The 13,445-nt window shown below is 39.3% G+C and overlaps 2 protein-coding genes and 1 long non-coding RNA gene across 5 annotated transcripts in view; 2 read left to right on the top strand and 1 right to left on the bottom strand.

Moving 5' to 3' along the window:
• Positions 1-98: 98 nt before the first annotated feature.
• On the top strand, positions 99-6,202 carry LOC143293165 (NHP2-like protein 1). Of its 2 annotated transcripts, none has more exons than XM_076604089.1 (5): positions 99-224; positions 644-767; positions 2,775-2,878; positions 4,178-4,211; positions 5,281-6,202. In XM_076604089.1, exons 1-5 carry the CDS (start codon positions 222-224, stop codon positions 5,403-5,405), a joined length of 390 nt encoding a protein of 129 aa, XP_076460204.1. In that variant the 5' UTR covers positions 99-221; the 3' UTR covers positions 5,406-6,202. The 2 variants fall into 2 exon arrangements, with proteins under 2 accessions (XP_076460204.1, XP_076460205.1); XM_076604090.1 differs by having other exon boundaries at positions 106-224; positions 647-767.
• Positions 6,203-9,372: 3,170 nt separating this feature from the next.
• On the bottom strand, positions 9,373-13,231 carry LOC143293164 (uncharacterized). Its single transcript, XR_013056733.1, has 3 exons — positions 13,074-13,231; positions 11,192-11,277; positions 9,373-9,520 (listed from the first exon to the last, which is right to left on the bottom strand). It is a non-coding gene; the product is annotated as an uncharacterized LOC143293164 (long non-coding RNA).
• Positions 9,835-13,445, top strand: part of LOC143293163 (sodium/calcium exchanger 1-like) — a 43,160-nt gene continuing 39,549 nt past the window's right edge. Inside the window, exon 1 of one of the 2 annotated variants that reach the window (XM_076604088.1) lies at positions 9,835-10,034. The gene's annotated coding sequence lies outside the window, so the exon portion shown is untranslated. Of the gene's footprint in view, positions 10,040-13,445 lie in introns of both variants that reach the window. The other variant, XM_076604087.1, reaches the window with a different exon arrangement.

Genomic DNA, 13,445 nt, shown 5'->3' with positions numbered 1-13,445 from the left:
GTCTGTCGTCTGCTTTTCTTGAATTCGTCACGGAGCATCATGTCCCCTTACGATCTCCGCCTCTCCAGTGAAAAAAGATATAGCATTCACTTCCGGGTGATATTTCCATTTCCGGTCAAAGCACCCCGCCATTGCCACAGCACGTGTGTCGCTTATTGAACGTTTTCTGCGTTTTCCTCCGTGAAGCGTAATCGCCAAGAGGAAAAAGCCAATTTTCAATCATGGTTAGTAAACATTTATCAATTTCATTTTGTACATATTATTCAGAGTACTAAAAATAACGGGTTTTTGAAAAGTGACTGCCAAAAAATAGAATTTCCTTTGTGAGTTGATCTGAAACACGTGTTGATCATATCCGTCCAGTTGTGGGCACACTTACTATTTTGCGCTCTTTCTGTTTTTGTACTTCATTTTTTCCCATGTAGTACTTGTTAAGCATTAAAAAAAATTTGGTAAAGTCGCGCTCTAGCATCCTACATTTAGCTCAGTAATTTAGGATGCTATACTGCGATTTAAACCGTCGCACTGATAACAGTTGTGACAAGTAATCATACATGCTTGGGTGTGGGTGTATCCCATGTCCATTTCTCAGTGTGTTGATTGCATGGTGAAGTTATATATCGTTTATTGTACAATTTTTCAGCAGCAATCTGAAGCAGTCAACTCCAAAGCCTACCCCCTGGCTGATCCTTCACTGACGCAGAATATCTTGGATATTGTGCAGCAGGCAGCAAACTACAAACAGCTGCGAAAAGGAGCTAATGAAGGTGAGATTTCATTGACAAGTAAAACATGGTATGACTTGAGTCTGGAAGAAAAACTGGTTAAATTATACTGTCAGGGCATATACTATATAGTCACACTGGTGGGGGGTTTTTTAACACAAAATTTCATTATATCAGCCAATGAAGTGTTCCACAATCCATAGACCACCGAAGAGCTCTGACTTTATAGAGGCGCATCCTGTGGTTTTTGCTCTCCTAGTTTATTCAGTTATTGGCTCTCCAAAATTGCAATCAGGAAATGCAGAACGTGCAAAACAGTAGGGTTCGTTTTTTCACCTTTTGCTTCTTCTTTTGTGTGTGTGTGTGTGTGTGTGCGCGCATACGATTTCACTTCATTGTATGGAGTTTGTAGCAATGGAGCCTATCAACTAAGAAATGGAGGATGGCACATGTTTGTTGATTTTGCCTATGTAGATTACCTTTGGCATTGCTTGCAATTTTGATAAAAGCAAGTCGCACATGCCTAAGATCCAAGATAGCCACAGACTCTCCAGTTGTCTATTGGAGATAGTCGGAAACAAAATCAAACATGTTTATGTGATTATTAGCTATTTTTCTCATATGCATTTTATGTACGTTGTCTTAGCCTCTTCACCCTTACCGGAACCCAAGCCACCTTTGATTTGTTTTATGTAATACAAAGGTCACCTCAGAGCACACAAACGACCACAAGCACTACTGTTGGCTTTCAGAAAGCTGCCTTTGATCTTATTTTGATTACTTTTCAGCTTCAGCAGTTTGGGGTTAAGAACTCAGTAAACACGGGCATACAGCATTACTACATCATGCAACCAATTGCCATCTATTCTGATTAGTTCAATAGTTGACAGTCATAGCAAACTGATTGGAAAAGAAAAGGAAAAAAACGGATGAAAATGCAAACAGAATAAATGTCCTTGATTTTGTTTCCAACTGACTTCTGATACAGATTGTGGAATATTTCTTGAATTATAATGTGATGGAAATTTGTGTTAAAAATGCCTTGTGATTTTACATCCAGACTGTAGGGTTTCATACATAAAGAAAAGGAAAAAACAAACAGCTAATTGTGCATTGTTGTAATAAGTTATATATGCTTAAAAAAACAAACAACAACAAATAATAATAATAATTAATAACTTTTCTATGGCTTGATATCCAGTACTAATGCTGCTCAAAGCGCTTAACATCATCGAGCCAGATACTGTATAAACATAACATAAAAATATTACAACAGCTCAATCCAATGCGTTCACAGAATGAATAAAAAAGCATGATCCACCAAACAATATAAATATTGAGTAAAATATCAAGTAAATAATATAAATATAATGGTCTGTTTGTTACGAATGGAGGGATGCAGGAGTCTTTTCCTAAATAGCTTGTCATAGTAAGATTTGATAGAACTAGAAGACATTAGATTTAGAGCCTAAAGGTTGGGGGCAGAAAATTTGATTGAGAAATACAGTTGGTTTTTTTTTATGGATAATAAGATACTGAGTACTTATTATATTGGTCATGACAATGTCAGTTGTATTCTATATGGGAAAGAATGCCAGTGCACATTAAAATATGATGTATGATTGAGACAAGCTCATGCTAAAAAAAAAAAAAAAGTATCTTATAATCATAATGTTAGTTAATGCACACCTTTTTAAAGAAATGTTATGTTAATGCTTGCTGAAATGAAACGTTAGGCTTAGGGATTGTGTACAAAAAGCAGAGTTGTGTCAAATTCTTAAATTTGAAATTTTTGTTAACTTGAAACAAAAAACAACAACAACAACAAAAAAAAACCCAAAAAAAAAAAACCAACAAAGGAGAATGAAAATGTTGGATTTAGTTCTAACATTTGTGAGGAGCTGGCACAATGAATACGAAAATCTGATTGATAGTTCTCTAAAGGATTTATCTTCTTGTCATGTTTCCACATAAAATGCTGACTAGAAAAAAGTGCTATGTAAAGTCTGTTTTACTATGTACCTAATTGGCCCTTTCTGTGTGTTGCAGCCACAAAGACACTGAACAGAGGAATCTGTGAGTTCATCGTCATGGCAGCTGACGCAGAGCCTCTGGAGATCATCTTGCATCTTCCATTGCTGTGTGAAGACAAGGTAATTGTATGATCTAAATCATGACATGTGGTCTGCAAGTACTGTCATGCTTTAATGCAAATGGAAGCTGTTCAGTTTGAATTTCAAAAGTGTGTATTTATGTTAGACACCAAGATACACATAGTAAATTAAGGCATACCCAAACATGCAAGCATGCACTATCATCATTTTCATTGAATATACATAAGTTCAAGGGCATGTTATCGGTGCAAGTTTTTATTATTTGTATTTGTATTCCTTTTTTATCACAACAGATTTCTCTGTGTGAAATTCGGGCTGCTCTCCCCAGGGAGAGCGTGTCGCTACACTACAGCGCCATCCATTTTTTTGTATTTTTTCCTGCGTGTAGTTTTATTTGTTTTTCCTGTCGAAGTGGATTTTTCTACAGAATTTTGCTAGGAACAACCCTTTTGTTGCCGTGGGTTCTTTTACGTGCGCTAAGTGCATGCTGCACATGGGACCTCGGTTTATCGTCTCATCTGAATGACTAGCGTCCAGACCACCACTCAAGGTCTAGTGGAGGGGGAGAAAATATCGGTGGCTGAGCCGTGATTCGAACCAGCGCCCTCAGATTCTCTCGCTTCCTAGGCGGATGCGTTACCTCTAGGCCATCACTCCACATACTTTCTAGTTAACAGTGTTGATCTGCCCGATGTCGAATTGCAGCGAAAAACAGCGTGATTATGTTTGTACAATTTTCCAGAATTTTGAAACCGCAGTACTAGCGATTGTTGTGCAGGATAATAAAAGTAATCTACAAAATCACTTTTAGCATGACCAAATTTATGAAAAATTAGTAAGTCAAGTGAGCAGTTGGTTGCAGCATCAATGGGTCATTTCAAAACTGCTTCATTGACCAATGGAGAAACAATTTCTCAGTAATACATGTGTTGGCGCACACACACACGCGCACACACACACACACACACACACGCTCACTTGTGAAGTGGCACTTGTGTACACTTGGAAAAGCAAAACCAAAACAAAAAACAAAAATATGGATCCCTAAAACTGCATTGTAATTGAATTATTTTTGCACTTGATGCCATTGCTTCTGGAACTGTGGAATTAATTTTTATATCTTTATTTTTGATTCACAAATTATGACCTTAGGCAGAGACCTGAGTAGATGTTTTGTAATTTATTTTATTCAGGTAGAGAGGTAAATTTTATGCATTTTACGGTTTTGCCTTTATCTAATCTTTATTCTATTTCTGAACATAATACAGATTGGTATGGTCAAAAACATATTCTTGGAATTCACGAAATATAACAATAATTTTTGTGGTTCTGTTTCAGAATGTCAGCTATGTCTTCGTTCGATCAAAACAAGGTAAGCAATTCATAAATACAAAAGTATCTTTTGCTATTACAAAGTATGATATAGTCTAGAATCAGACTTCATAGAGATGATGCAATGAATGTCTTCTAGTGTGGGTCATTATTGTTTTTTCTACTGACCATCTCAAATCAAGTACAAAGAGGCTACACTCACATAATCTGAGGTGTGAAGTCATGATCAAGATCATTGATTGCTGAAATGAAATTTTCGATTTTCACCCCATTTTCCCCTAACATTAAGGCAGTTTATCCTAAATCCATCTTCCACCCTCACCGCCCATGCATTTAAAAAAAGAAAAAAAGTCTGCATATCTTCCATAATTCTGAAGGAAATTAGGCAGGTTTAAAGAACAGTGTTTGTTGCTGAACATTTTAAGCATGATATCTAAACTACTTTGTTCTCAGTTTGTTGCCTTCTCTTAGGAGGTTTTTTTATATATTTTTTTTTTCTAAATTGAGGTGTCCATTGTCACCATGAATCATCCCAAGAGGAGTGTTGATGATTGGGTTGCTTTTCGTCATGTTTATATTGCCTCTTTGTCTGTCACCATGTCAGTGTCAGCATTTTCATATTATGTCTAATCTGAGTATCAAAGGTTGTTTATTCGCTGGTTGTCTCCTGTATATAACTACCTCAGTATCCTTCTTTCAGTGTGTTTGTCTTTGTGTAAATTTTATCTTTGGCCTTTTCGCAGGAGCTACAAAATCATGATGCAGTGAAGATGTCGTATTCATATCATACTATGATAGATGATGATGAGAACCTGTAATGGAAAATTTTATCATGTAAGTTATGCTTGTAGTTTCAAAGACTAAAAGAAATATATGGTTGTCCAGCCGTTTGTGTGAGGTACACAAGTGTAGATTTAAAAAAAAAAAAAAATTTTTTTCATTCTTTTTATAGTGCAGTGAAGTTCAGTGACATTCATACCACAGAGACAGTGGCTGATTGAGATAAAATCCATTAAAATATGTTCATTGTGTTGCGATTAATTACATGCTCTCAAATTGTCTGACGTGTCAATTAACTGGGTTTTTTTTTCACCCTTTCTTTATGTCAGCTCTTGGACGCGCCTGCGGTGTGTCAAGACCTGTCATCGCCTGCTCCATCACCATGAAGGATGGTTCACAGCTGAAGAGTCAGATTGATGCAGCAAGGACCAGTATTGAAAAGCTGCTCATTTAAATCTCTTGGGTACCCATCAGGGCATCTTCTGGACATTTTAGGGGAATGCACATGTAATGTTTTTATGTATTCAGTGAATCTTCCAGAAGCCTGAACATTGACACTTGGAGTTGTTTTTTGTTTTGTTTTTTATTTCTTTATTTTCTTAAGAAAATACACAACTTTTTTTTTTTATTGTAACTAAGTCTACATATGTGCAGCCACCATAATTAGGAAGACAAGCACATGCGCACAGCATGCATAATGTGAAGATCCTTGAAGACAGTAATGGCACTCATGGTTCAGTTTCCCAGAGATTCTCATCCCATTGACACACGTCCAATCTGTCTTTGTTTCATACATGATTTTATTTCAAATGCATTGCCTGTGCACATTTTATTGTTTGTTTTTATTGATTTGTTTTATTCATGGCAGTTCTTTCTGTCATTCTTCTCCCTATAAAAAATAAAGTCTCTCAAGCAGGTAGGAAAGGACAGAGAGATTTAAAAAAGAAACAGTGGGTTGCAGTTTGTGCTAAATCAAGAATTTGGATTGTCCAGGTGGTGACATATTCTTCATTTCATCTTAGTTCTTATGTACCAAAATTCAGTCATTGTATGTGTAACATTGTCAAGTCATGAGTGGTTTTGAAAGGGTGGCTGTGTCAGTGTGTGTATGTGTGTGTGCGCATTGATCATGAGAATGATTTCAAGAGAAGGAAGTAGTGGATTGATAGGTTGATTTTTCTCTCCCATTTCCATGCTGATGTGTTCACGGCTGTTTTTTTAATGGAGAGAAGAAATAAAGTGTAAAGTTTATTTTGTGGTTACAGATTTCGTGTAGACTTGTTCATCTATCATTCTCTTTCTCTCTCTGTTTCTCTTTCTGTCTCTGTCTTGAGAGAGAGAGAAATAATGTGAGTTTATGTGCATGTTTGAAGAAAATATGTAGAGGATAAATGGAAACCTTTAGAAAATATTATGGCAGTTATATTTCATTGCAAGATGTTCCAATACCCAAGTGAGATCTAAATGAATCCGTGAGCATATAGTGAATTTCTTAGTTAAAAAAAAAAAAAAGAGAGAGAACTTTTGCTCCTTCAACTGAAAGGTATACCTCTTCAAGCCATCCAGTCAATAAGCTAGAGTACATGTGAACATGAGATACAAACCAAGAAATGTCCCAAGAACTGAATTTCTGATGATGTACATTGTGCTTTCATCATTTACAAAAAAATGTCCATTTTAAACCCCATAAATATCACACCCTGGATGCTTGCTCATGAACATGCCACTGCCAGCACATAATTATACCCACATGCACTGCCATGTTTTTGTCAGCAGATCGAGTGACTTTGAAACACTAAGTTTTATTGTTTGTTGCTGTCCCATTCATCACACCCTCAAGGCAACATAAGTTAACCCATCCTAGGTTCCCCATACACATCCACACCAAAGTTTGTGTAATGGCACAGGCCCAGTCCCCACACTCCACAGGGAGCTATTCATGTCAGGTCTCCTGGAGACCAAACACCAGAGGAGACCCTGAACTGCTGTTGAGTCACTCTGGTGGTGTTCAGTTGTGCTTGTTCTGATCCAACATGTGCAGGACACCATTTACTAAGACTCCTGCTGATGACAGTAATCACTGAGACACAGAGCCAGACAGAGCATTTCTTTTGAGTGGATACCACCACTCGTGCAAACCTACTGGCACTGAAGACCCACCATAAGTAGAGAGATACAGACCGCATTTGTGCAGTGTGAATAATAAACAAATCTGCACATACTCATTTAATGCTGTCAATCATGCAAAAAAAAAAACACCAATGAAGTGACACACAACTGCATGCACACACAAACACACAGCACATACATGCGCACATTGCTAATACTTATCCTAAAGCATTATTACTTGTGGAATGTCAAGAACCTTCGTGATTAACTTTCATATCTCGATTGCTGCAGTCAATTGCCAAACAACAAGACATACTTGAAGTTTAGAACACTTTGTCAGCTGCTGAACTTGAGTACAAGAGTAATACTGTTGCTTGCTGCGTCACGTGGGAAACTGTCACAAGATGGCAGCCTGCTCCCGCACACTAAGTGTATTGCCACTCCCACTATCTGTAGCTTAATGGGCTTGATACAACCTTTCACAATCCCTGCAAAAGCCACTAAACACCAAGATGTTGACTTTGCTTCCCATGCACTAAGATCCCACGGAATGCCACCCCAGGACGAGGTGGTTGTTATCACGAACGTATATAGGTTCTACGACTCGACCAACCATCACACCATGTTGAATTGGCTGTTATCCCACCTTTCACTCTATTGCCTAAAACAGTATACCTTCTTCCTCAACATATTCTGAAGAGTTATTGGGGGGAGCCGCACAGAACTGTTCACCAGATTCCTTCAGGTCTTGTTGGCTGTGTTTTCCTGTCCTGACAATATATGCCTTGTCACAATATGTGCCACAACACTGCACCCGTTTCCGCCACCCCCTGCCTTTTTTTGTTTTGTTTTTGTTTTTTAATGGGACCGGGCTTTAAATAACAAGATTTTACAACCAGGATCCTGTGACTGAATTAGAGGCATGCGGGAACCCAGACAGAAGGTTCAACCCATACTGGACTAAAACCTGACCCCGTTACACACTGCTTCTTCCACTCTCCCCCACTCAGACCTCAGTGCTCAAACCGGCCTCCAGACTAAATAATATACCGACAACGTCAGGTCACGGGTGAGTAAACACAGTCCACATGTGTCTCCAAAGACGTACACTCGCTAGTGCTTCATATTACACGGGCCTGTAATTGCTTTGTCGGCATATCATCCCTCCAGCGAACACATTTTGTTCCTTTTTTTGTGTGTGTGTTTTTTTGTTTTTTTGTTTTTTCGTGGGCTTATACCTATATCCATATTCGCTTGTGTCAATGAGTATTTCCGTAGGCTTTTAGTTGGTGTATGACCCGATTTACCCTGTCTTGTGGGTCGCCATTCCCCTGAATATCATGGTGGAATGGATTTTTATGCTGATAGACATAATCATTATATTATTTTACACGCAGTTCAGTTGCTCACGGAGGCGTCACTGTGTTGGGACAAATCCATAAACAAGCTACGCCACATCTGCAATTAAACCAGCAGCGTAAAACTCAGCGTTCTTAAGCGGCCTTGAGGGAAAATAAATAAAATAGATAAATAATAGTAATAAATGAAATATAAATATGAAACGAATAAAAGTGAAATCAAACAGAATAAAGATAATATGAATTAACACACAGTCTTTTAAGCAAAATGTGGTATTGCTAAATACGCATGCGCTGTGATCAGCTTTACGCGCACTGTTGCCTCTTAAAGTAACGAGGGTAGGCCCACAGCCGGTTCAAACAAACGAAAAACGACAACACAAATGACAAAACCAAAACTTGTGATTAGGATTTGGGTTTAATTTTGAAACAATATTATGGAGCTATACACACCATGGTGATACTCATTTGTGGTTCTGTAGATATCAAAACCATAGGCCTATTTTCTTGTATGCATTCTAAATCAATAATATGGTGGTTTTACAGAGGGTGGAGGGGGATGATTGTTAGCCTTCGATCTTTACATTTCGCCGTGTATTAAATAGTCTGAATTTTTTCCTCACATTTCCCTCGTGGGTGAGGACCAAAACAACAACAACAACAACAAAACAAACAAACAACAACAACGTAGGCTTGACATAAACCATCTTTCATAACATTTTATCTTGTCTATAGTCTCTTCCCCAATCCCCCTCACCCGCTATCTTTCTCTTTCTCTCTCTTACTCAGTTGTATTTGCATCATTCTCACAGCTATTCCGATTCTCCCACAGTCTCCCCTCCGTCCTCACACTGACCCCACCGCTGCACTCTTACCCACCGCCTCCTCCATGCTTCATTTCCTCTCTCTCTCCCACCTCCCTTCCCTCCCCTCCACACACACACACACACAGAGTGTGAAAAAAACTGAAGTTGACGATGACGTTAGGACGACCTTCCCTCCACGCGGGAACGCTCGTTTTTGTTGTCCTTAGCAACCTTTGTCAACCACAGGCCGCGTTCAATGGCACGCGCCTCCCGCCGGCCCGCCCGCCGAGATTTACCTGCACAGCACAAAACTCATAACAACTGATCTCAATCAGTCCCAGTCGAACTGAACGTGGTATGCGATCGGCATGCTTCACGTCAGAGAGGGAGTGGAAAGTGGGGGCGTTGCGGGTGGGAGGAGGAGGGGACGGGAGGGATAATGGGGGGAAGGGGTGGGAAAGGGGGTGGTGGTGGTGGGGAGGGGAGGTACGGGAGGGAAGAGGGGGGGCGGGGGACAGAGCGCGTGGTGTGTCCCGTGTATGGGGGGTTACTATGCAGCACTGGCACCTAAACATCGACTGACTATATGTGACAGACACTCAGTCGTGGCAAACACACGGTTGGTAGGAGGGAACCTCATACTGAGGTCTGGAAAAAAAAAGAAAAAAAAGAAGAAAAAAAGCGCGTTTATTTCGGTCGTCCTGGTTGGTTCATTCATGCACTGTTGTTAGTACGAATGGTTCGCAGGCAGTGTGGAGATATCAGGTGTTTTTTTTATGTCCAGTTCAGAGTTCGTTTCCGAAGACAAATGTAAGGTGAGTTTTTGCGTTTGAGTGTTTGCTTTGTTAAGGTTGTGGAAGACTATGGCGTTCATTTACTAAGTTAGTAAAGCAACATATATTTTTATATCATTAAAAAAAAATATATATATAGCGCTATAATACAAGCAGTAAGCAAGCTCTAAGCGCTCCACAATCCAGTACCTAAAGTAAAACAAGAAAGCATATAAACAGTAATAGAAACATAAAACAGAATCATTAATATCAGTATAAAAACACAATGCACTGTAAAACTCACAAAATAACATACTCTCAATACTACAACTGTTACACTCCAACAATCACACACACACACACACAGACACACACACACACACACACACACACACACACACACACATGATTAAACGGCTGAGCTAACAACAATTTTCACTTAAAATACATACATGGAAAGCGTATTGGGGTTACTTTCCCGGCGCCTCTGTGCGGAAATGGTTGTACTGAAAAGGTGTAGTAAGCTCAGTCAGTGGAAATGGTGGTGCTGGGAGGGTGTAGGGGACAGCGGGAGGGCCCCGTCTGACACTGTATGTGTCTTCGCGACCCTGACTTCTTGCAGAAAACGACCTGTTACGTGAAGTGCCTCGTTAAGTGTGTCTGGATGGAACAGCCGGCAGCGGAACCGTACAGGTCATTAGTGAGATTATTGCCTTGTCAGCTGAGGAATAAATTAAGGTGGTCTATACGGATTGCTTGTGCGTTTATGCATGCATGGGGAATTATAGTTTGTCATCAAATGAACGAAGCGTTGGTGGGGGGAGGGGGGGGGAGGGGGGGAAGGGGGGGGGGAGGGGTTGATGGAGTGGGGTGTTGGTGTGTGTGGTGAAAAAAACAACAACAAAACAAGACACTACAACAAACCACAACACCACACACACACACACACACACACACACACACACACACACACACACACACACACTGACACACACAGACACACACACACACGGCACACACACACACACACACACACACACACACACACACACACACACACACTGTGCGTGTGGGGGATGTATAGGAATGTATGCATAACTTAGAGAGAGAGAGAGAGAGAGAGAGAGAGAGAGAGAGAGAGAGAGAGAGTTAACAATGGTCACAGAAATCAATTTCATCACAGTGACAAACTACCTTTCGTTTTGACTTGTTTTAGATTGACTGGGCCGCACACGCACATCAGTTGCAGCCGTGAAATGGCTCCATTGTGGTCGGCATGGCTACAAGCAACACAATTTGATTTCAGACACGCACAGAGAAAGTCTCCTCCTCCTCCTCCTTCTTCTTCTTCTTGTTCTTCTTCTTCTGAGAGAGAGAGAGAGAGAGAGAGAGAGAGAGAGAGAGAGAGATCTGTGATTGTAATATGAATATCATTGTAATTTAGAATCATTCGTGCGGAAAGGAAATGACCGGCAAGACTGACTGCATTCCTGTCCGGTTTGATTTATATAAAATCTATAAATTTATACACGACAAATGATTTAGGAGAAATCAATGTATACCTATCAGTTGCCCAACAGTATTGTTATGGTCGTCAGTGTCTTGCGAATCGGAAAATAAATGAGTTGGAAATTTATGTTATTCATGTTCGCGTAAAGACGCGCAAGCGTACTCACACACACACACACACACACACACACACACACACACACACACACACACACACACACACACACACACACACTATATCGCATAAGAATTAATATTCAGATGCATTCAGCCGCTCGCACAAACAGTCGCACAGCCTATGCATGTAGGTACACACATTCACAGATTAGATCTGACACAAACTCTCTCTCTCTCTCTCTCTCTCTCTCACACACACACACACACACACACACACACACACACACCACACACACCACGCACTTAATTCACTCGTGCAATTATCGGTACGTTATTTCCACTGGGTCCTTAGCAACTCCAACTTGAATAGACCAGTACAGCATTGATATTTTAAAACATTTCTAGCAGAAGCAATGTTAAATCTAAGAGACTGTTAAAGACATACAGCATGATACAATTATCACGAGATACCCATATCCACAGAAACGGTCAAAATGAGAGAGAGAGAGAGAGAGAGAGAGAGAGAGAGAGAGAGAGAGAGAGAGAGTTCAGCAAAATGGTATAATGGTATCTTGCTACATGAAGATGTCTCGATAAATAGATATAAGCTTACGAGTAAACCAAATTCCAGTTTGCGGGAAATAAAATAAAACCACAAAAATGTGGAACATATATTTTAGTTGATGATGTTTTTTAAACGTTATTTTCACACTTTCGTCTTATTATAATCTTCTTTTCTTTCCTTTCTTTCTTTTTAATTTTTTTTTATATTGATATAACTTCAGTAACGCTGCCATCATTCCTGTAGAGGCCATGCGCATAGGTCAGCTTAAACGAGTCTGCAAAAAAACAAAAACCCACAAAAAAATAAAAAAAACAAAAACAAAAAACAACAACAACAAAACAACAACAACAAAACAACAACAACAACAAAAACAACAACAAAAAACAAAACAAAACAAAAACAAAAAAACAAAAACAACAATAAAAAAAAACCCAAACAAACAAACAAACAAAAAAGTGCGCGATTATATTTGTTTTTCAGAACGTTGTCACATCTCAGCATCTTGTATATTCAATATTGATTGTTTGAAACGAGAGTTATATCCCTGAGAAAATAATCGAACAAGAGAACTAAAAAAAAAAAAAAAAAGAGGAAAAAGAAGAGAAAAAAGAAAAAAAAAAGAAAAAAAAGAGAGGAAAAAAGAAAAAGAGAGAGAGAGAGAAAAAAAAAGAGAAAAAAAAAAAAAAAGAAAGAAAAAAAGAAGAAGTAAAGGCGTGTGTAACCCCCAGGTCCTAAACGTCTTCACAGAGTGCGTGTGTCCGTTACAAGGACGGGTGAAACACACAGGACTCTCACAAACACGTTTGTGAACATGCCACTGAATTACACATTATAGCAGCTCCGACTCATTTTTATACTGTCCATCCCATGTTTTAAAACACTCACGATTTCTCCACGCATTAGTCTCCCGTTTAGGATCGGACCGAAGTGACTTTTCGGGTCGGCACACGGCCATTGCAAAAGCAAAACAGGGCTGGACCTGAACGTACACTCCAGCGGGAATAAAATAACATGCTTTGTAGTGACGGTAGGAATGGCACGACATTATTGAAGCAGACCAAGTTTTTTTTTTTTAATAATAGTAATAGCAACAACAACAAACATTAACAAGAACTGTTTTCTACATCAACAACAATAATAATCGTATTAATAGTAATAATACTGACAGTTCAGCCTGTAACTCGCATATCTCTGAGAAAGTGGACTCCATTATGTCGGCAGTAAACGGCATGAAAGAAAATTTGTGTGAGTGACGTC

This window comes from Babylonia areolata, chromosome 18 (genome assembly GCF_041734735.1).
Source record: "Babylonia areolata isolate BAREFJ2019XMU chromosome 18, ASM4173473v1, whole genome shotgun sequence".
Classification (NCBI taxonomy): domain Eukaryota; kingdom Metazoa; phylum Mollusca; class Gastropoda; order Neogastropoda; family Buccinidae; genus Babylonia; species Babylonia areolata.
Note: the sequence above shows the minus strand (reverse complement) of the source record. Positions and strands in the feature narration are given on the sequence as shown.

Bases quoted from the DNA above. Each gene is read 5' to 3' on its own strand.
- LOC143293165 (XM_076604089.1), top strand. The intron at 768-2,774 runs GTGAGATTTCAT...TGTGTGTTGCAG, and splicing joins GCGAAAAGGAGCTAATGAAG to CCACAAAGACACTGAACAGA. The intron at 2,879-4,177 runs GTAATTGTATGA...GTTCTGTTTCAG, and splicing joins CATTGCTGTGTGAAGACAAG to AATGTCAGCTATGTCTTCGT.